The 20,528-nt window shown below is 43.0% G+C and overlaps 1 protein-coding gene across 1 annotated transcript in view; it reads left to right on the top strand.

The window, feature by feature from the left end:
- vipr1b (vasoactive intestinal peptide receptor 1b) overlaps window positions 1-19,729 on the top strand; it is a gene marked incomplete at both ends in the record, with an annotated part of 50,048 nt that extends 30,319 nt beyond the window's left edge. Inside the window, 9 exons of the mRNA XM_080855697.1 lie at window positions 65-162; window positions 6,208-6,343; window positions 11,210-11,363; window positions 11,596-11,656; window positions 11,808-11,880; window positions 13,810-13,901; window positions 14,939-15,068; window positions 17,578-17,619; window positions 19,541-19,729. Coding sequence (XP_080711823.1) covers window positions 65-162; window positions 6,208-6,343; window positions 11,210-11,363; window positions 11,596-11,656; window positions 11,808-11,880; window positions 13,810-13,901; window positions 14,939-15,068; window positions 17,578-17,619; window positions 19,541-19,729 — 975 coding nt within the window. The remainder of the gene's footprint in view (window positions 1-64; window positions 163-6,207; window positions 6,344-11,209; window positions 11,364-11,595; window positions 11,657-11,807; window positions 11,881-13,809; window positions 13,902-14,938; window positions 15,069-17,577; window positions 17,620-19,540) is intronic.
- Between the last annotated feature and the right edge of the window lie 799 nt (window positions 19,730-20,528).

Here is a 20,528-nt window from a genome sequence, read left to right as displayed (position 1 = left end):
TGGTTTGGAATAAAGTTCATTTTATGTCATTTTTTTTCTAATGTTCTTTGTTTTTATCTCACAGGACTCATTCTTCCGGTCGGTGAAGATTGGCTACACCATCGGTCACAGCTTGTCTCTGATCTCCCTGACCACTGCTATAATAATACTGTGTATCTTTAGGTAAGACTCCTCCTTATTTTATTCGCTGTTGGTTAATTATGCATTACAGTAATAATTTTGTACTGCGGATACAGCCAATATCCAGTGTGTTATCATAAGGATGTAATGTTAAAATAATAGCAGGGATCTGTCCATTTCTTCTTCTATTGGAGCATGGCTTAGTGACCAAGACCCATCTTGTTTTAAAATCAATCTCTTAACCCAGATGCAGTGGCGTCCGTAACAAATCCAATCTGTTGCTCTTCGGGGGTGCATTTCATGAAAACATCGCTGTGCAACAGCCATCATGAAATGAGAGAGGTTACCATTTTGAATACTCTCTCTCTCTCTCTCTCTCTCGCTCTCTCTCTCTCTCTCGCTCTCTCTCTTGCTGTAACTTATCATGCTTGTTGCAAAACAGCGCTTTCAAGGAATGCACACCAGGTAGGGCAGAGAGTTACTCAACCCAGCCATCACTCAAGTGTACACAGTATTCAGTAATACACATAAAATATCAACTCCTACAAAGGGTTGTGGCATTTGGCAACAAAAAAAATCGCCTCATTAGATTTCTGGTCAGAACGCTTGAATGAGCCGTAGTAATTACACATTTATGTAATGAAGCCCCCCTGAAAAGATTGTCCAGAAATAAATCTGACTGAACATCTTGCTGTCAGGGAAGCGGTTTAGACAAACAGATCCATAGGCATCCCCAAGGATATGTTTGATTAGGTAATGGGGAATGTGAACTGAACTCTAAATCTCCGCTAGGGGACCCTAGTTAATGGGTCTGAATAAATCAGAGACTTGGATATTTCGTCTAATTTGGCAATTTTGATTGACTGAATATAGATGAGGTATGCTAATGGATTTTATGGAGTTCTGATTGACACAGCATTCTGATGTCTGTAGGAAAATGTTTTGCCACCAAGGAAGAATCCATTTTGGTTTTAGCTTGGGTTTTACCTGGAAATGTATTACGGTGTGAATATAAAGACTTTAAAGATTTAATAGTGTAATTTGTCAGCACTTTGACACCACAAGTGAATGATGGCAGCTTTCACCAATATAATTACAAGCTAGTGTCACAGATGAGTGCCCACACATCATCACTGACTGATCCCTCACCAATGAGGTCTTCATTTGAAATGCATAAGGATTCCAGAAACAGAAATAGGTTTTTTTCTGAATGCCGGAACCAGAACACACATTGTAATAGTCTCACTGCAGACCGATCTCACTCAGTTCTGGGTTGGGCTGGGTTGCACCAGTTGAAGTTCCATGCCTAGTTTGAACGTGAATAGCCACTACGTTGGAGTTGACGAACTACTAGAATTGAATGGTTTGCACCACGTAAACAGTTTCAGCTATTCAGTTATAACTTAAATTGTACGCCTCCTCATTCTTATGTGTAAGGTCCATTGTAAATAGGTTGCTAACATGGCTATCTAAAATAAATGTTAGGCAGATGAAATGTATCGGGGTAGCTATATTCTCCGATGAGAAGAGTGAAAACCTCATAGGCCTAGTAGATTGAATATCTACCATCCTTCATAAATGTGAACATAATGTGACTGTGATGAGCTACCACAGATTTAATGAACGTTGCTAGTGTTACACACACACACACACACCCACACACACACACACACACACACACACACACACACACACACACACAGACACACACACTTACATGCAATCCTATAAACTAGCTTACAAATAAACATTTGTCAGAAAGATATGTTGCTGTTAGCAAAATAAGTATTTTACTTGATATTGACATGCTGTGTCTAGTGTGTAGGCCTAGTCTATAAAGGACAGATTAAAATGGGAGGACAGCACGAGTGTTGACAGGTCTGATGCAGTATTGGGGGCTGCAAGATGGTTCCTATGTAGTCAGACAGTGATATTGATTGGATGTCCATGGTGAAAACGACATTCTGTGCGACAATATTTTTGATTTAAGAGCTATAAAAGATGATGTAACTTAACTAGCAGTATTGCAACCGAAAAATAATGGATCACTAGTTTAAAACTATTATACACCCAAATGTACAGTTAAGCTTACGCTCAACTGGTGCAACCGACTGCTAAATTCTATTCCATAAATACATATCTCGAAAAATTGCTTTTGTCGGACTCCCTGTTGCCATTCACATAAACTGTGGAACTTTCCATAGACACGTTCTCATATCTGATCAACCAACACTGTAAATGACCAGCTATTTAAGGTTCTAAATATTAACACAGCATAAGCCAGCCTAGTCGCATATTTAAAAATGGCCATCACCTTCCAGAGATAATGGCATAGGCAGTGTTCACACCACTCGAACACTTACACACCCCGGGGCACAATAGCTGTGATGCCCGGTGGGATTTTCTGTGTATGGAGCGAATGACTGTGTGGTGGGTGTGTAGGGGAACAGTAGCTGCCATGCCGACATATTTGCAGGGGTAAGTCAGTGAGTAGAATGAGTCTTGTAGGCCAGATGGCAGTAGAGAGAGATATATAGAGAGAGAGAGAGAGGAAGGAGAAGAGAAGGGAGAGAGAGAAAGAGAAAGAGAGAGAGAGAGAGAGGAAAGAGAAGCGAGAGAGAGAGGAGGAAAGAGAGAAGTGTCTGTCTAGTCAGGAGTGGCTGGGGCAGTTCATCTGTACTCGTCCTGTGAGGCAGTTATCTTAATCCAGTCTGTTATCCCCCTTCCCACCAAGAGTTAGAGGGCCAGCTGCCCAAGCCTTGAGCCGAAGCACCAAGTGCTCAGTAAAGCGTCTGTCATCTGGGGGTCCTTAAAGTCGAGGCATTCAGCGACTGCTGCATCGCTTGGAGAAAGGAGGCGTAGGAGAATAACCTTGCTAGTCTATTCTAGAGGAATGCTCGAAAAAGACAAAAGCATATGAGTCGAAGGCAGACACCACGTAAGCGCTGATGACCACAGTAAAATCAATGACGTGTCTGAACGGCACTTAAAAGCACTTTGCCTCTGTGCGTCACACGGAACAACACAGATGACTTATCTGCTCCTGCCAGCATCCTCCAGCCTTTAGGATAAGTCTCGGACACATTGATCCCAAAGCACAACCCTAACCACACCAACCAAAAATGAGCCTCCATGGGTTCACATGGAGTACATGAACTACATCTAAAGGTTATGTATATGTCTCATCTTGCCCACACAAAGCCCTTTGTTTAATACAAATATACTTTATGATGAAAGATATATATATATTTATACTGTATATATATATATACACGTATATGACTGTGATGAAAGATATATCCAGAAGAGCTGTTCACAACTGATCCGTCCTGTGAAGCCTTAATATGGTTTTGTGGCTGACATACTCTGCAGAGGTCTACATGGAGAAGTGTAAATGCTTCCTCTGTGAGGACAAGCAAAATAAGAGCCTTAATGCAATTTATCTGGCACCATGCTTCCTAAAGTGTTCAGGATCACCATAAGCATCTAGTTTAACATAACACACTACTCTACCAGATCTCTGTTGGTCATTTTGTTTCAGTCTGACTAATTGTTTGGTTCTCGGAATAGTTGATGACGAAGAACTCCAAGGTTGTCTCCTCTCCTCCGAGTCATCTTGAGGGCAGCGGAAGTGCTTTTTCAAAGGGCTGAATAACCAGAATATAAGCGAGTCTCTCTTGAGTGGCATAAATTGTGCAGACTCTGTGGTTGCACGTAGCGTGAAGTACTTTTCGCTGCAGTGGACAGAGTGTTTGGCCCCCCTCCATGGAACCCTTAGGCACCTGCATCTTATGGAGGCCATTTAAATGGTGACTCTCGTAGTACAGCATGTCCTCAGTGTGGAGGAGGACACTGATAATAAGCGAGTCAACGGCCAAAGTTTATTTTTTTTGTGTCTGTGATGAATTGAATTTAGCGGATTTGGAAGAACATCCTAGCTGATGTTCACAGGCTTTGCTGCACATTGTATTTGCAATCAGTGACATCAGGGAAATTAAGTCTGTCTTGTGGTGAGTCACTGAGGAAAATGAAGTCAGATACTTTCGGTAGCTCCTAAATGGAATTATATTAAACAATTAAGTCAAGTTCCATAACACTCATTCATCATTCTCAGAATATTACAACTTTGGACTTCAACACATTAATCAAACAACCGATCAAACAACGATATTGAATGACCTAACAACTTAAATACATTTTGGCAATCGATGCAGAACTGACATGAAAATGTAATTTTTCAAGGAATATCTCTGAGAGGCTGAGCGCTTGTTTGAATGAGCATAGTTATCACGGAGAGGAAAAGTGACTTGTCTTCCCACAAGTTGCCAAATGCTGATTTATTGCACTCGACTCGACTTGTTTGAATCTGACTTAGTTCAGTGACTCCTTTTTATGTTTGCGTCCTGAGGACGCCTGACTGCTCAATTCTCACTCAGACACAGTAGCTCTCTTGATCTCTCAAATCTAGACACACGGGGCTGCAGGAATGCAGTGCTGCATGGAGACAGAATGAGATCACCAAGGCTGTTGCCTAAAATACAAAGCAATAGAGACATTTTTATGAACAAGTCTCTGCTGGGCTCAGGAGCCTATTAGGAATGTATCTGGTGTCTGTACTGCTGGTAATATACCGCATGTTCTTCCTGTGGTTTTCGTTCAAGTGCATGCAAAAATAACAGCATGCGCAGTGACTTCAATATGAAACCAGCATGGGTCCTTATTGTTGTCTCTTCTGTTGCCCCAGAGGAAAATGGTCTCGTTTAGCTCCCTTTAATACCTAATCATGTAGGCCTACCTTGCGTGCTGTGTACATTTTTACGTCCCGAAGCCACTGACTTTAATGTGTGCCCATACCAAATGACCGTGTCCTCACTAACGCCAACCAAATAGAATTACGCCGGGTTCTGGCAGTTTGTCAGAGGGTAAGTGGATGGCTGTCATGGCTCTCAGAACACTGTGCTCCATTTAACCCACGGACACCCATAAGCTGGTGTTTAAACAAGCACAGCCCCACGTGTTTTTGTGTGAGCAGCAGGTTGGATAGATAGATGATGCTATCTGTGTGGTTTTCTGGCCGGCGTTTACTGGAACTGGGGAACAGTGACAGGCACAACTGGACGGGCACAACAAGTGAGCAAATCAGATCGCATCTCCAGATACATAACACTGTGTTCCCAATCGTCTCTGTTTTCTTGCCAATGGCATTGACTGACCAGGGGTGTGCAAACATTTTTTTGTATTTTTCACATTCAATATCAATATGTAAAATGTATGGATCGTACTTTTAGGCTTAGATCCATTTCTTTTAAGGTTTTCAGTTTCAGCAAATTTCATGAAACGTTCAATCAACAGGAGATTTTATGTTTTGGCACGTGTCTTTAACTGTAAGTTACCTGATCATTGAAAAACATGGCATGTGGGTTTTGGCATTTTTATTTTCCACAAAATTTTCCGAATACATGTCTAGTCATTTTTTGTGCTTTTAGAGAGACTTTTTTTTATACACCCATGAGTGCTTCAAATAAAAAGATTGTGGTGTTCAAGCCTTTGGTCTTCTCTTTAGTATTTTAATCGAATCCAATCAAATCAGATTGATTCAAATCATGAGCTTGTGACTCATTTTCAAGTCAAATCAGGACATCTGTGCCAATACCCAGCGCTAGCATTGAACCAGTGCTTGCGTTCAAACTTAATCTCTCACTTATGGGTAAATTAGGTTTTTTGAAATCCTTCCAACTTGTATAGCTATTGGAAATCCACTTGGGCAATCGGATACGAACAAAGACTTAGGGAAGGGACGAAGGGATTTAATTTGTTCTGTAATTATCCGTGATTTTACTCATTCATTTTGAGTTGAGAATGTAATTAGTATTCAGGAGGTTTCTTATCTGTCTCATGTCATATATATGCAAGACTGCATGCCTGTGTGTGTGTGTCTGTATGTATGTCCATGTGTGAGCATGTTTGTCTGTGTGTGTGGTGTGTGTGTGTGTGTGTGTGTGTGTGTGTGTGTGTGTGCGTGGGTGCGTTCATGCAGGTTTGTGCATGTCTGTTAAGACTCATCAAAGGTACCATTCTTTCCTCCAGGAAGCTCCACTGCACCAGGAACTACATCCACATCCACCTCTTCATGTCATTCATTTTCAAGGCCATCGCCGTCTTCATCAAGGATGTGGTCCTCTACACCCAAGATGACGACTACAACTGCACCTCCAACGGCTCCGTAAGTCTTCGTTGTTTGGTGGAGAGACACACTGTGCTGAGGGTCATGACCTGTCTAGGTATTCCACTGAGGTCCACCATGAAAGATTAACCACCAGAGTGTTTGGGAAGAGTGCTTGTATTCCTTTCACTGACATAATTGAGACTTGATAGCTGTTGTGATCTCTGGGAAATTATGTTTTCTTCTTCTATAACAGATGTATTTTGTCTCTCTCTGCGCATACAGAGCTCATTCCAGATATGTGTTTGAGTCTTTAAAACAGCAGCTGCTGGAGGAGAAAAGTGTCCTGCATATTTGATTGAGTGTCCACTCTTGTAATGTTCTATTTATCTTTCCCGCAGAATTGGCCAAATGAACGTGTTGCTGTTGCTCGTTATGTCTGGAGGCTAGCTCAACTTCTGTTCAAAAGCATAATGTCACATTTCATCGCTGAGTACACACTAACTTAATGTAAGGAGAGGGCCCCAACTGCCATGTTTGGCCCGGGGATGTGTGTGTGTGTGTGTGTGTGTGTGTGTGTGTGTGCGCGTGCGTGTGTGCGTGCGTGTGTGTGTGTGTGTGTGTGTGTGTGCGCGCGCGTGTGTGTGTGTGGTATAGTGTTTATGTCTTCTGATGGGGAGGTGTCCTAGGGGGAGTGGAACCAGCTGTTTCTGTGTTGGTGATGGGAAACCATGGACCACCCTGACAGCAACACACACACACACACACACACACACACACACACACACACACACACACACACACACACACACACACACACACACACACACACACACACACACACACACACACAGACACACACACACACACACGTGCGCCAGGTAGTTCATACGCACACCTTAGCATGTACATACACACTCATGCACATGCAAGACGCACAAACACACATAGATACGCACACACACACACACACGCATACACATTGTAATACAAGCAGCAATATACCGTAGATAACCCTCTGGCTGTGTATACTCACCCTTCAAACCCATGGTCTGGGTTTCATCATGTTGTAGTTCAACAGAAGATAGTGAGGGAAAGGACTGCCATAATATCCACAGGCTGCTGATTCTCCTCAGTCATTATTCTAGATGTTTGCAGGGCCTGTGGACTAGGGAACACTGCAGATGAAAAATACTTCAGCATTATTGGGCAAATTTATTTTTATATAATTTTTTATAATAAATAAAAAACTATGTATTCATTAGTGCATAGAGATATTCATGCAATGTCTTTTGATATCCAGAAATCACTCAGTTCAGCCCTGTAGTTCAGGGAGGAGCAGTGCCTCATCATAAACCAATGCATTAGCCAGCGCTCTGAAGCATCCACACATATTAAGCACATGATAGAACCCAACTGAAAACTCTGTCTTTCATGGAGTGAGGAAGTGTGTGTGTGTGTGTGTGTGTGTGTGTGTCAGACCCCTGTTCGCTGCCCCCCCCACACACACACCTACCACCAAAAAGCTTTTAATCCATTTCGCTAGCCGCGCTGTCGCACTGGACCATTTTTCTGCCTGGGTTCTCCGCAAGCAATTTTGGATGATTTGTACACATTATAAAACTACATACAGGGCCATTCTCCCTCTGCCAAGCACTTATGCAATACTTTGGTGGGCAGAAAAAATGTATAAATCACTAACTGTTTTTTTTCCAATCTTTGCTGTTTTCCTTTTTTTTTTTGAAGAAAAAAACAGATTTGCAGTGTCTTGATCAGGGCTATGAGAAATTACTTAATAAAACGACTCAGAAACGGCCTAATACCAGCCTTCAGTCAAACACAGGGCCTTTAAGATCACAAACCTTTGGATGTGTTGACAGATCACACACCTTTGGATATGTTGGATGTGTTGACAGATCACACACCTTTGGATATGTTGGATGTGTTGAAGGCGTTCATTTATTTATTTGTTTATTTATTTTTTGTGAGTGAACTGAGTTTTGTTTTTAAAAGGAACATCAAGAACTTTTCTCCATTGGGTGCAGGTCTTTTAACTCTTATTTCTGACGGAAAAAGTTTCAGTTTAATCAATTAATCATGCCACAGCTGGCACAGCTCCTGACATGGCACTTAAACCACAAAGTGTGTGTATGTGCGTGTGTCTCTGTGTGTATGTATGTGTGTGTGTTTGTGTGTGTGTGTATGTATGTGTATGTGTATGTGTATGTGTATGTGTATGTGTATGTGTATGTGTATGTGTATGTGTATGTGTATGTGTATGTGTATGTGTATGTGTATGTGTGTGTGTATGTGTATGTGTATGTGTATGTGTTTTTGTCTGTCTATGTGTGTTTGTCTCTGTCTGTCTCTGTGTGTATGTGCGTGTGTGTGTGTGTGTATGGGTATATTCAGTTCTGTCTGTGCATTTTAAAGCGTTACATTTTTAGTGTTGTGTTTTTGTCTGTGCTTGTGAGTCTGTGTGCCTGTGTGTGTCATGTGTATTCATTCGGTCAGTCTCTCTCTTTCTATGTGTGTGTGTGTGTGTGTGTGTGTGTGTTTTCAGTCTGTTTGTCCCCCTGTCCTCTGTCGTCTCTCATCTCCCACTTGAGTGACTTTGTCTCAGAGTTAGTTTGATGTCTGGACTCGTATCACCCTGCTGTCTGACCACCCGAGCTCTAAAAGCGACCCATCCCAACACCCCCCACCCATGTGCTCCCCCTCACGACTGGACCGAAGGGGAATGGTCAGCATTTATGCTCATTAACAGCCCCCCACGAGGAACCCTCATTTAGACCTGGATGAGTGACTAGTGATGGGCCTGGATTGACTTCTGAGCCACTCTGATGCCCTTGAGATATTGCTATAATGATGTTCCAAAACTGTCCAACCCCCTCCCCCCCACCCCCTCGAAAGAAAATCCTGCCCTAGTCTCCCTCTCATCATGGAAAATGTGAGTCAATGTGGTAGACTGTAGAGAAATATCCGGAGATGACATTTGAATTTATTATGTTCTTGTTCTCATCACTGACCTCTAAGAGCAAGATGTACTTACTTCTGTCACACCCACGTAAAACAAGCGAGAGAGAGAGATAGCGAGAGAGAGAGACAGAGAAAAGATTAACATATTTGCTCTAAAACATCAAATTTAATTTTGGAGACTTTTGTTGACAGTGGAAACTGAGCTTTCTGAATGCAGCCAAGCAGAATGGACATGATTGTGTTCCTACCCACCGGCACTCCAAACACACACACACACACACACACTACTCCCAGTTGTGTATGCTTTTGTACTAAGGTTACAACCATCTTCTTCTCTCATACACTACACCAAATCAGTCACCCATTAACACGAAAACATCAAAGCACCCCAAAATCACCCTTTACCTTCATAGGGCAAAAGTTAAGTTATTTTATATCCTGCTCCTGCGTTGTTTAACTTCTGTTACTGTTTGTTTGTGGTGTGGACACTAACACAGCCTTTATTGTTTACTGTGCCCTTAAAGAGGGATGACACACTAAGCCTTAAATTATTTTTTTGTTTATAACAGTTTGGTGATGTTTCAGTGGAAGTGTTTACTGTACTTTTACAGAGGGATTACACACTAATGTGCACACCGATGCGCAGGTTGGCAACTTAGATAGTAGCCTCTGCCATCAGTGTATGAATGCGAAGATGTCTGAGGCATTAGCATGTAAAGCGCTTTCAGTGCTCAATGAGTAGCAATCCATTACTAAGCAGGCATGAAGCTTAAAATGATGTTAATGTTTACATCAGTACGGTGATGTTTCAGTGGAAGTGTGTGGACTCAGTAATAATGTCTGTATCATGGTCATGGTCACGCTCCTGCTCAGCTGGGACATCCAGGGTCATTTTTCAGGGAGCACCAACACACAAACACACACACACACACACACACACACACACACACACACACACACACACACACACACACACACACACACACACACACACACACACACACCAACACACACACACATGACTTACCTAGTACATTGCTTATATGTATGATAGGCACATTATATAGCTGGCATAGCTGGCAGTAGTTGATTGTGAAGCAGATCTGGGCCGCATCTGACGTGGTTCTGGTGATATGACCATGCCTTTGGTGGCGCTGGGTCCAATCAGTCAGGGTTCAGAATGAGATTTTCATTTGTGGTGAAAAGGGATATACTGTTACTCAGCTCAAACATTTCCATATACAAACATGCATAATGTGTGAGAACAAACTGTCTTGTGTTCGTCTATCTGTGAGTGTGTGTGTGTGTTTGCATGAGAGAGAGAGAGAGAGAGAGAGAGAGAGAGAGAGAGAGAGAGAGAGACAGACATAGAAAGACAGGGAGAACGTGCGATAACCATGACTGTCTAAACTCCATTATGATTTTAGTGTCGTTCAGATTTCATTAATGTATGTCTCATGGTCTTGGCAGAGGTGATGGGTATGTCTGTAATTGCTCTCTTAATTTGAATTTGAGTGCTCTTTGATGATTTTTTTGCCATCAATGAAGAACTGAGAGGACAGATATTTATAATTGAGTACATTCTGATACGAGTTTCAGAGATTTGAATCACAGCTGAATCGAGCACCATTTACATCACACAGAGTGTCATCTCTCCTCCTATCTTCTTCTAGTGCAGAAAGTAATGTCTGCCTGTCAGCCTGCAAAAACTACAGACAATTACTCTGGGAGCTCAAACACTACAGTGGGTACGATGGGACAAACATGTTTTTCATCAAAGGAGGAGGCGAGTTCTTGCATGCTCCCATAGTTCAAATGGTAGAGGAAGATCACGGGTTTGACATCCTGGAAACACACACACTGATTTAAATGTTTATCTGTGTACACACATGTATACTAACAACTGAGTAACTCTACGTGTCTCGACTGTTTGTGTTGATCCTGCAGGTGGGTTGTAAGGTAGTGATGGTCTTCTTCCAGTACTGCATCATGGCCAGCTTTTTCTGGCTTCTAGTAGAGGGACTCTACCTCCACGCGTTACTGGCCGTGTCCTTCTTCTCCGAGAGGAAGTACTTCTGGTGTTTCATCCTGATCGGCTGGGGTAGGCATCAAAGCTTTTTTGGATTGTGTTTTCTGTTTTATTTTTTATTTTTTAGGGGACAGGGGTTATAGCTGGGATATGATTCAGGAACTTTCTCTCAACATGGGAAATGATACTTGCTGACTGGGGTCTAGTTAGATTCTATCCATGCCGCCTCAGATTCTGGTGGCTCGGTTTCCTGTGGTGATATTGATGAGAAGGTTGTTGTTCCTTTCATCTTATGTATTTATAGGTGGTCCAATGATTTTCAGCGCTGCCTGGGGCATTGCCAAGGCCTACTTTGATGACAAAGGGTAAGATAAACGCACAGAAAGCAATCTTTCTCTCCCCCAGCTCTTGGGAAAAATATCAAATACCACATCACATCAAAACTCACATACCGTACATCAGCAAACTTTGGGTGGTGCTCGGGATCTGCGGTAACGTCACATGTTTTTTTAACAGATGCTGGGACATCATTGAGAACACCGACCCGTACTGGTGGATAATTAAAACACCAATATTAGCATCGATACTGGTAAGCTTCCCTGGCGCCGGCTGTGAGCAAGATTGACCCGTTTGACAGAAATACACAATATGCATGGCTGACATGATAGCACTCATTTTGGCGGATTGAACCAAGTGGTCCATTACAAATCTGTCAGTCATGGTTGCCGTGGAGAATTAATCAATCACCATGACCTGTGCAGGTGACGACAGCGCTCCCCTGCGGCCAGGGGGCCAGCTTTCATTTAAATGGCTGTAATTGGGTTTCACGCTTCCTAACCACAAGTACAAAAAAGACTAAAGGAGCATGATTGCTTTGGCAGTGGTCCCCCATCACAATGAAGATTCATTAGCATAAGTTTCCGATTTATTCAGAGTTAATGGAACAATATTATCTTTACCTTTCTGATAGTGCTCAACATTCTAAAAAGTAGTACTATAACATCCAAATGCAACACTGTGAAATATAATATACATCAAAATGGTGTTATTTTTTCAAAAGAGAGAAGATACAGCTAAATTCATTTTGACCCGGGTCAAGTGCTGGTATATTAGTGAGCCCCTTGACTGGCAGGTTACTTATGACTCACTGGTCCTGAAAGGCCTGTCAGATGGAGATTGTGTTTTGGCAGACCCTCTCTCTCTTTCTCCCTCTCTCTCTCTCACACACTCTCTACCACCCGGGGATGAGCACACACATGAAATATCAATGATGGGCGACGGTGTGAAATAAGACTTTCACAGCCACTCAGTCTACCCACCCGCATGTCAATCACCTCTAGGAGGATGGGGGATGGGCGGATGGGTGGGTGGTAGGTGGTGGGTGGTAGGTGGTAGGTGGAGGGTGGAGGGTGGGGGCAGGAGTGGGAAGCTGTATAGGGTGAAGGGTCAAGGAAGGGAAATGTGGGAGAAAATGAAATATGCAGAACAGGAGCCATTAGGCTGGGGGAGCAACAGTGAAAATACTGAGGGAGACAGTTTGAGCCCAACCTGGAGGAGAAGGCGTGGGGCAAATATTTCACAGTTTGCAGCTGACTCAGGAATAGGTCTGGCCCTGATCTGGCTCTGATCTGGCTCTGATCTGGCCCTTATCTGACTCTGATCTGGCCCTGATCTGGCTCTGTTCTGGCGCTGATCTGGTCCTGTTCTGGCTCTGATCTGGCGCTGATCTGGCCCTGTTCTGGCTCTGATCTGGCCCTGTTCTGGCTCTGATCTGGCCCTGATCTGGCTCTGATCTGGCTCTGATCTGGCCCTGTTCTGGCTCTGATCTGGCCCTGATCTGGCCCTGATCTGGCTCTGTTCTGGCTCTGATCTGGCTGTGATCTGGCCCTGATCTGGCTCTGATCTGGCTCTGCTCTGGCCCTGATCTGGCCCTGATCTGGCTCTGTTCTGGCTCTGATCTGGCCCTGATCTAGCTCTGTTCTGAGCCAGTACTGGGCCACATCTGGCTCCACAATGCAGTGCTATCTGGACAGTGTTAGTTCAGTGATAGTGTGGGTTCATGCTTCAGTGACAGTGCGAGGTGCTGGGGACATCAGCAGGAGGACAGGCCTGGCAGGGCTTGGCGTTATTTATCTGCACAGTAAACAAGACACTTTTGGAAATAGTGGCAGTGTTTGAGATGGTTTATCAGTAGAAGTCGCAGAGTGAACCCATTCCTTCGCCTCGAGAGCAATGAACCACACCACTGAAAGACCTGACTTTATTTCTAACTCCCTTAGTAAATGTGCTGAATTCAGAAGTAATTGAAAATACATTGGTGTAGTGTTGTGCCAAATCCTTATCAACCCCTTTTTAAATGTTCAAAACCCCCAGCAGGCAGGCATCAGTTGAAGAAGACGACCTGTTAAACCAGACAAAATAATTGCCCAATCGTACAGTCAGGCCATGTGTGTTGACACAGCAAAGCACCTGCTTGATTTCCACGAAACTTGTAAGCGCTTTTTTTTTTTGCCTTTAGATGAACTTCATCCTATTCATCGACATCATTCGAATACTGCGACAGAAGATCAACTGTCCAGACATTGGAAGAAACGAATCCAACCAGTATTTGTGAGTACTCACCGATCGTCGATGAATAGACATACAGTATAATTAACGTATGACAGACTATAATTCACTCACTGGTCACATTCGGAAGGGACTTTATTCTCTGTAATTGCTGCTTGCTGGCACACTCTCAAGTGCAATGCTCTCAAAGCCATTGAACGTAGGGTGGATAACACATGTGTCACTTCCTCTCCCTGTAAGAGACCTACACAAGGCAATGTTTTGCAAATGCTGAGAGAACTTGAGTTATTTATTAATTTATTTATCCTTACTTATGAGTTTGTATTTTATTTATTTTTCCAGCATGGCCTGAGTTCAGTGCCATTACTTCAAATGAGCATAAGCATGCCTCTGTCTCTCGCCTCTCTCTCTATCTCTCGCCTCTCTCTATCTCTCGCCTCTGTATCTCTCACCATTATGAGTGTCAGCCACAGACAGGCTTGCCATTACAGTGATACATTGGCCTTTGCGCTTAAGTAGCTTTCCATGATGTGCCACTCGTAAACCAGCCCTGGTGCTTTAGTGGCAGGCAAATTTCCTCTCCGCTCCTCTCCTCACCTCTCCTCCCCTCTCCTCTCCTCTCCTCTCCTCTCCTCTCCTCTCCTCTCCTCTCCTCTCCTCTCCTCTACTCCTCTGTCCTCTCCTGCCCTCCTCATCCTTGCCTGAAAACGCTATTTCCCCGCTCTCCCTCCACAGTATTATTATTAAGGGAAATCGCACACATTATATGTAGCAGGTTAGGAGTGGCAGCCCACTGTCATTATGGGGAGCATAGGAGTAGATTATAAAGAGGTGTGTGTGTCTGTCTGTCTCTCTTTCACTCTCTCTCTCTCTCTCTCTTTCTCTCTCTCTGTGTGTGAGTGTTAATTTTACAGATATACATTTTGAGTTCTGGACTGAATGAAGGAATAATTGTGTGTGTGTACTGATTAATTATTGCTGATGTAGACCCTTATGAATGTTTATTCATAACTGCTTATTGAGTTGTGACCCAAATACAATATAAACATGTGTGTTTGTTGTCTTTATTCACTCTGCAGGAGGTTAGCCAAATCAACTCTGCTCCTGATTCCCCTCTTTGGAATTAACTTCATCATATTCGCCTTCATTCCGGATCACATAAAAACAGAGCTGCGTCTGGTGTTTGACCTCATTCTGGGGTCATTTCAGGTATGGGAGGAGTTCTCAAGTGACCGCTTTTGCGCTGTATACATTAACATTTACATTTAAGCCTTTTTCCATTGAACTGAAGCAAAATGCATTGAAAGCTAAGTTCTTTGAAAACAATGCTTAGTTTCATAGCACCTAACTGCCAAATAGGGAAGAGAAGTGTGTGTGTGTTTAACTTTAATGTATGATCACAGAAACTACCATCTCATCAATTTCCTTTGTGTTATTGTCAAAGGCTAATTTCCTCAAACCCAATGTTTCCATAGCCTTTATTCTCATACTTAGCTATGCCTTTGTCCTTAAATGTAAGGCTTATGTAAGTCGTTCTCCTCGTATGAGCTATGATGAGTATATCTTATGATCACTTCCAAAAGTTCACTCCCTTGTTCGCTGTAATGAAATATTGCACTTGTCCAAAAGTACACACTGAGTGTTTCTATTTTAGATCCCATTGGCAGTCCTCCAGAGGAATGGGAACACACACACACTTTTCTAATTTCCCTCTACTGCGTCTATTTTTTTAAAAAAGGAAAAAAGCACGGGTACTGTTTTAGTTCTTTGAGTAATGACTAATTCAGAGAAGTCGTTCACATAGGCTAAATGTGTGATCCTGATTGTGCTTTAGCTCTCTCTCTCTTTCTCTCTCTCTGTCTCACCCTCTCTCCCTCTCTCTCTCTCTCTTTTGCGCGCAGGTTTTTTTCTCTTATTCTCTCTCTGGAAGCCAATGACGAATTCCTAGAACTCTTATTCTTAGAATTCCTTATCACTTTGATAGCAGGCAAATTCCTGATGAACCCTCTCCCACTCTCTCTCCCTTAAGCAAGATCCAATCAGCTGAACTTCATAAGTGATATTTTGCCTCATGTTATTCAATAATGGACTTTTCAATATAGGATTATATAATACAATTTAATATAAATATGGGTTGAAGGATTGTATGCGTAACTTCCATCTTTCCTTCTTATGCAAAACGGGCGTCATGTTTAAAAAAAATCTCTTTTCAATTCTTATTTTATATTTCAGATACTATTATGATACAACACAGATTAATTTAGAGTTCTGTATGTTATTCAAAACATCAAAACAGGCTGTGGATTCTAAACTTTTGGGTGAGAGTGTACAAATACACTCGGTCGGGTTTCCCAATAACGATCAATCTAAGCGGTTATGAGGGTTTGCTACGAGTGATTCGATCAAAGTTTGCATTTTACAAACATGCACATAATGTGAACGCGCGTGCCCTGCTCTTGAGTAGCGCGTAATGTTCGCTGTCCATGAAAACAGTGCTGAAATACCATTTGATTATATCAGGTGATGTCACAGCTGCCTTTTGAACTTCATAAAACCCACATGCTAATTGACTTAAAGGCAAATAAACATCTGCATATCTAACTTAGGAATAAACCTTCACTGAGTAAGCCTGTGACGCACACACTCGTAAACAAACTCAAAAAATGCTAATGATTATAAAAAAGTGATAATGTTACACCGTACTCATACTTGTTTGTTGCATGACGTGTCCGTGTGCTCTTTGCCCCCAAATGTCCTACAGTGAGCATCATTCTGCCCGGGAAAGAGCTCTTTTGGGTAACCTTGAAGAAGAACTTTGAGAATGAGGAAGAGGCAGAGAAAGATAGTGAGGAAATAAGTACATAAATACAGGCCTATGGCTGATTTTGATGCAGCATAGGCTTTGTAGGCTATACGCTCATTACTCCACTCCATAAAAAAGTAGTTTCTAACTCTTACTTACTATTATGTTTTTTTATGCTTAGTTCCCCAGTCTCTTCCACTTTCTGTACTAACTTGTGAGCTGGGGCCTACTGAATGTAGCCTGCGATATTCCCACCCCCCCTTCAAAAAAGAGGAAATAAAGATAGACAAATGGAAACACGATTCTACCCATGAATCATTTCATGACTTTGCCATTTAAATGTCCATAATCTTATCCTATTTTTGTGAGCTTTAATAGCTTCATTATTTTGAAAAGCTATAAGGTGACTGACGCAAAATAAAGGATGAAAACGTACCATTGCAATAATAGCTGCTGGTGATCCAGTGGAAAAGCCCCTGTTTAGAAGCTTAGCCGTCTATGACTACTACGAAGCATACATAAATCTACAAGCGTTTTCAAACACTAGTTAAGTTACGATGCTTTTGGGAAAGATGATTCACAAGATTCGTAGATTCAAAGAACTACTTGGCAACCAGGTTTACGATGCTTTTGGTAAACCCGGCCTGTGACGAAACTGGTTGATTGTCCTGTATGGACTCTACTCTATTATCCTGCTGTGTGGTAGCACTACAGAAGTGTTTAAAAGACTCAGGAGGAAATATGCATGCTCTAATTACTTTTGTTTACTGTTTCTCTTCTGTACTGTTTCTGTGTCAAAGCACTGTTATAATAAGGAATTCACAAGTCACACTCACAAGTGTTTTTTTTCTCCCTTTCCGCCCCCCCCCCCCCTCTGCTCTCTTCTCTCTCTCTCCCTCCCTCTCTCTCTGCCAGGGCTTTGTGGTTGCTGTCCTATACTGTTTCCTAAACGGAGAGGTAATACCCTCGGCTCATCCTCCTTTACTTCTCATGTACACACCATGTCCAAACAACGTTTACCTAGCAAACACACACTGTCTCAACACACACACTGTCTCAACACACACACTATCTCAACACAAACACTGCTGATGCTTGCAGTGGCAGTCCCGAACAGTATGCTTGACCTTGGAGTGGTGCTAAACCAGGGATCCTGGCACCCTGCCTCGGAACTCATATCAGTAGATGAGTCACAGACCACACACACACACACACACACACACACACACACACACACACACACTTACACACACACACCACCCCAAGCGCAACCTTATTAGCATGTCTCTCCAACTCCCAATCTGTAGAAAGACCCATAAATAGCACCTGGCTTTCACATTGATGTATCTCCTGTTGTTCAGATTCCACTCGAAAAAGTCTCCTTCTCTTTCCCTCCCCCTTTTTGTGTGTGTGTGTGTGTGTGTGTGTGTGTGTGTGTGTGTGTGTGTGTGTGTGCGCTGTGTGTGTGTGTGTGTGTGCTGTGTGTGTGTGTGTGTGTGTGTGTGTGTGTGTGTGTGTGTGTGTGTGTGTGTGTGTGTGTGTGTGCTGTGTGCACGCCAATTCAATTGTAAAGATTTGCAGTCCTCCTGGTCTATTTTAGCAGCCAAGGCTGCGGTCCCTTCTTAATGGCATGCTGACTGTTAGTGGGAAGCGGTGGCGGGACCGCAGCACTGCAGAGAGAGCACATGTAAAAGCGAGGAGGATTATGTAAAAATCATTGATGCCAATTTGTCTCCGTAGCATTCTTTAAATAAGTTCTCGTTTCATCGGGGCTGAGACGTTTGCGACCCCGGAGCACATTAATTAGGTCGGAGTCGTGTTAACATACAGCAGACTGCTCTCTGTAATCTCTCTTGCCGCCATTGAAGCTCCCTGGGACCAATTGCTGTTATCTCCGCCCTGGCACATCAGTATTCGCGGGAGCAGACAAACATAAAGCTTTCAATTTTCAATGAGGGTTAATTATCGTGACATTTGAGATGAAAGATACAAAAGCACCTGAGACAGCTTTCCCTCATTAAGGATTGCATCTTCATATTTCACATATCATCACAACTCAACGTGTAATGTTTCTGAGACAACTGGTGTCGTACAGACCAAGCGGAGAGGTTCTATTTAAGTTTCTTAGGTTTTCTCTTGAGCAACTAAGGATGCACATATACTCTTTGCTATAGAACTAGAGTATAGAAATAGACCGGCCATGATCTTTTGATTACTTGTACAACACAAGCCTTACTACACTAGAAGATCAGCAAGGACATCTTCTATTTCAAGTTTGCACCTGTGTTTACATCAGCATAATAACCTTTAGAGAATTAGGTTTTTAAGAATTTTCAGAGAAACACTGAAATTACTACTTATTTTAATTTATTTCACAAGAGAACATGTCTATTTCTCACCTTTTCATTATGCCTTTCATTATTTATAGATTGTTTTTGATTGGTGAAGTTTACTGCCACCCTTGTTCATTTATCTCATGTATCTATCTAACTTCCTGTCCCTAGCCACTTTATTCCTATTCCTGTGTTCTCCTCATCTGTGTCCCTGCATGGGTGCAGCAGGTGCAGCTTGAGTTCTGTGTTGAGAAAATTAACACTTTTTACTCTCCATGCCACTATTAGCCACTGTGGAGAGAAGTGCCTACAGAAACACCTAACTTCAGCGTCAGAGAAAAACACCTCTCCTCTCTCTCTCACCCCTCTTCGTCTCACTCTCTATCCCCACTCTCTTTCCACTATCTTTCTCTCCCTCTCTCTCTCAATTTGTTCTGTCTGTCTGTCTGTATGTCTGTCTGTCTGTCTGTCTGTCTCTCTCTCTTTCACACACTTCTCCCCATCTGTCTCCCTCTCTCTCCCTCTTCCCCATCTGGCCTCCGCAGGTGCAGGCAGAGATCAAGAGAAAGTGGAGGCGGTGGCACCTGGAGCGCTTCCTGGGGTCTGACACCAAGTACCAGCAGCCATCCATGGGCAGCAACGGCAACAACTTCAGCACCCAGATCTCCATGCTGACCCGCTGCAGTCCCAAGACGCGACGCGCCTCCTCTTGCCAAGACAGTTCTGTCATCTGACTTTCGACCTCTCACCCCAGTGACCTCTGAGCCCCAGTTGGCATCCTCCATAGACCATTGGTCACTGTCACTTCATTCCATGTGCTCTTGGGCCCTCCAAGGCCATGTCCAGCTCAGGAAGTTCTCATAGAAGGGTCCAAAAAAGGGAATCGTGGACCCAAGGGTAGACTTTTTCCATCCAAACATTCATACTGCTGAAAATGCCGTCAACTGAATGGAATCCCCTGGTACGTTTTGATGTTGCAAAGCAGCATTCAGATACAGAGGACTGGTCTGTCGCCAGTTCAGTATTCATCATCCAGAACTCAGCTCTCTTCATTGGTCCTTTGATATATATGTGTGTTGCTCTGAACTGTCTCTGTTGCCATTGTCTGGCAGACTAGCCAAATTGCTCCCCCCCCCAACCCTATCATGTGAAGCATACAACGACATCCTGTTCAAAAGCAGGCATTTCCTTTTGTGAAAGCGTCTGAAAAAAAAACACATTTTTTACAATTTTGACATGATTCTTTCCCCGCTCCCCCGAAAGACCACAATGTCAGTGGAATATTTTGTCATATTCCATTGTCATTGGATTGAACCGCTATGTGCCACCATTGGCAGTGTAAGATTAGTTCAGTTAAGTGTCATCTCAGTGTGCCAGCACTGAACTGAAAAATACACAAATTTAACAGAGTCCATTTTGTCAGGACCACATAGAAACAGTCATCAGAGGGTACGAAGGGATTGATGTGTGAAACTGTATAGGTGCAGGTGTACGTATATATTTCCCTCTCTGGACAATACAGCCAATTAACAC

The sequence above is a fragment of the Sprattus sprattus genome, assembly GCF_963457725.1.
Source record: "Sprattus sprattus genome assembly, chromosome: 17".
Taxonomy (NCBI): Eukaryota; Metazoa; Chordata; class Actinopteri; order Clupeiformes; family Clupeidae; genus Sprattus; species Sprattus sprattus.
The sequence above is the reverse complement of the archived record's forward strand: the minus strand, read 5'-3'. Positions and strand labels throughout refer to the sequence as shown.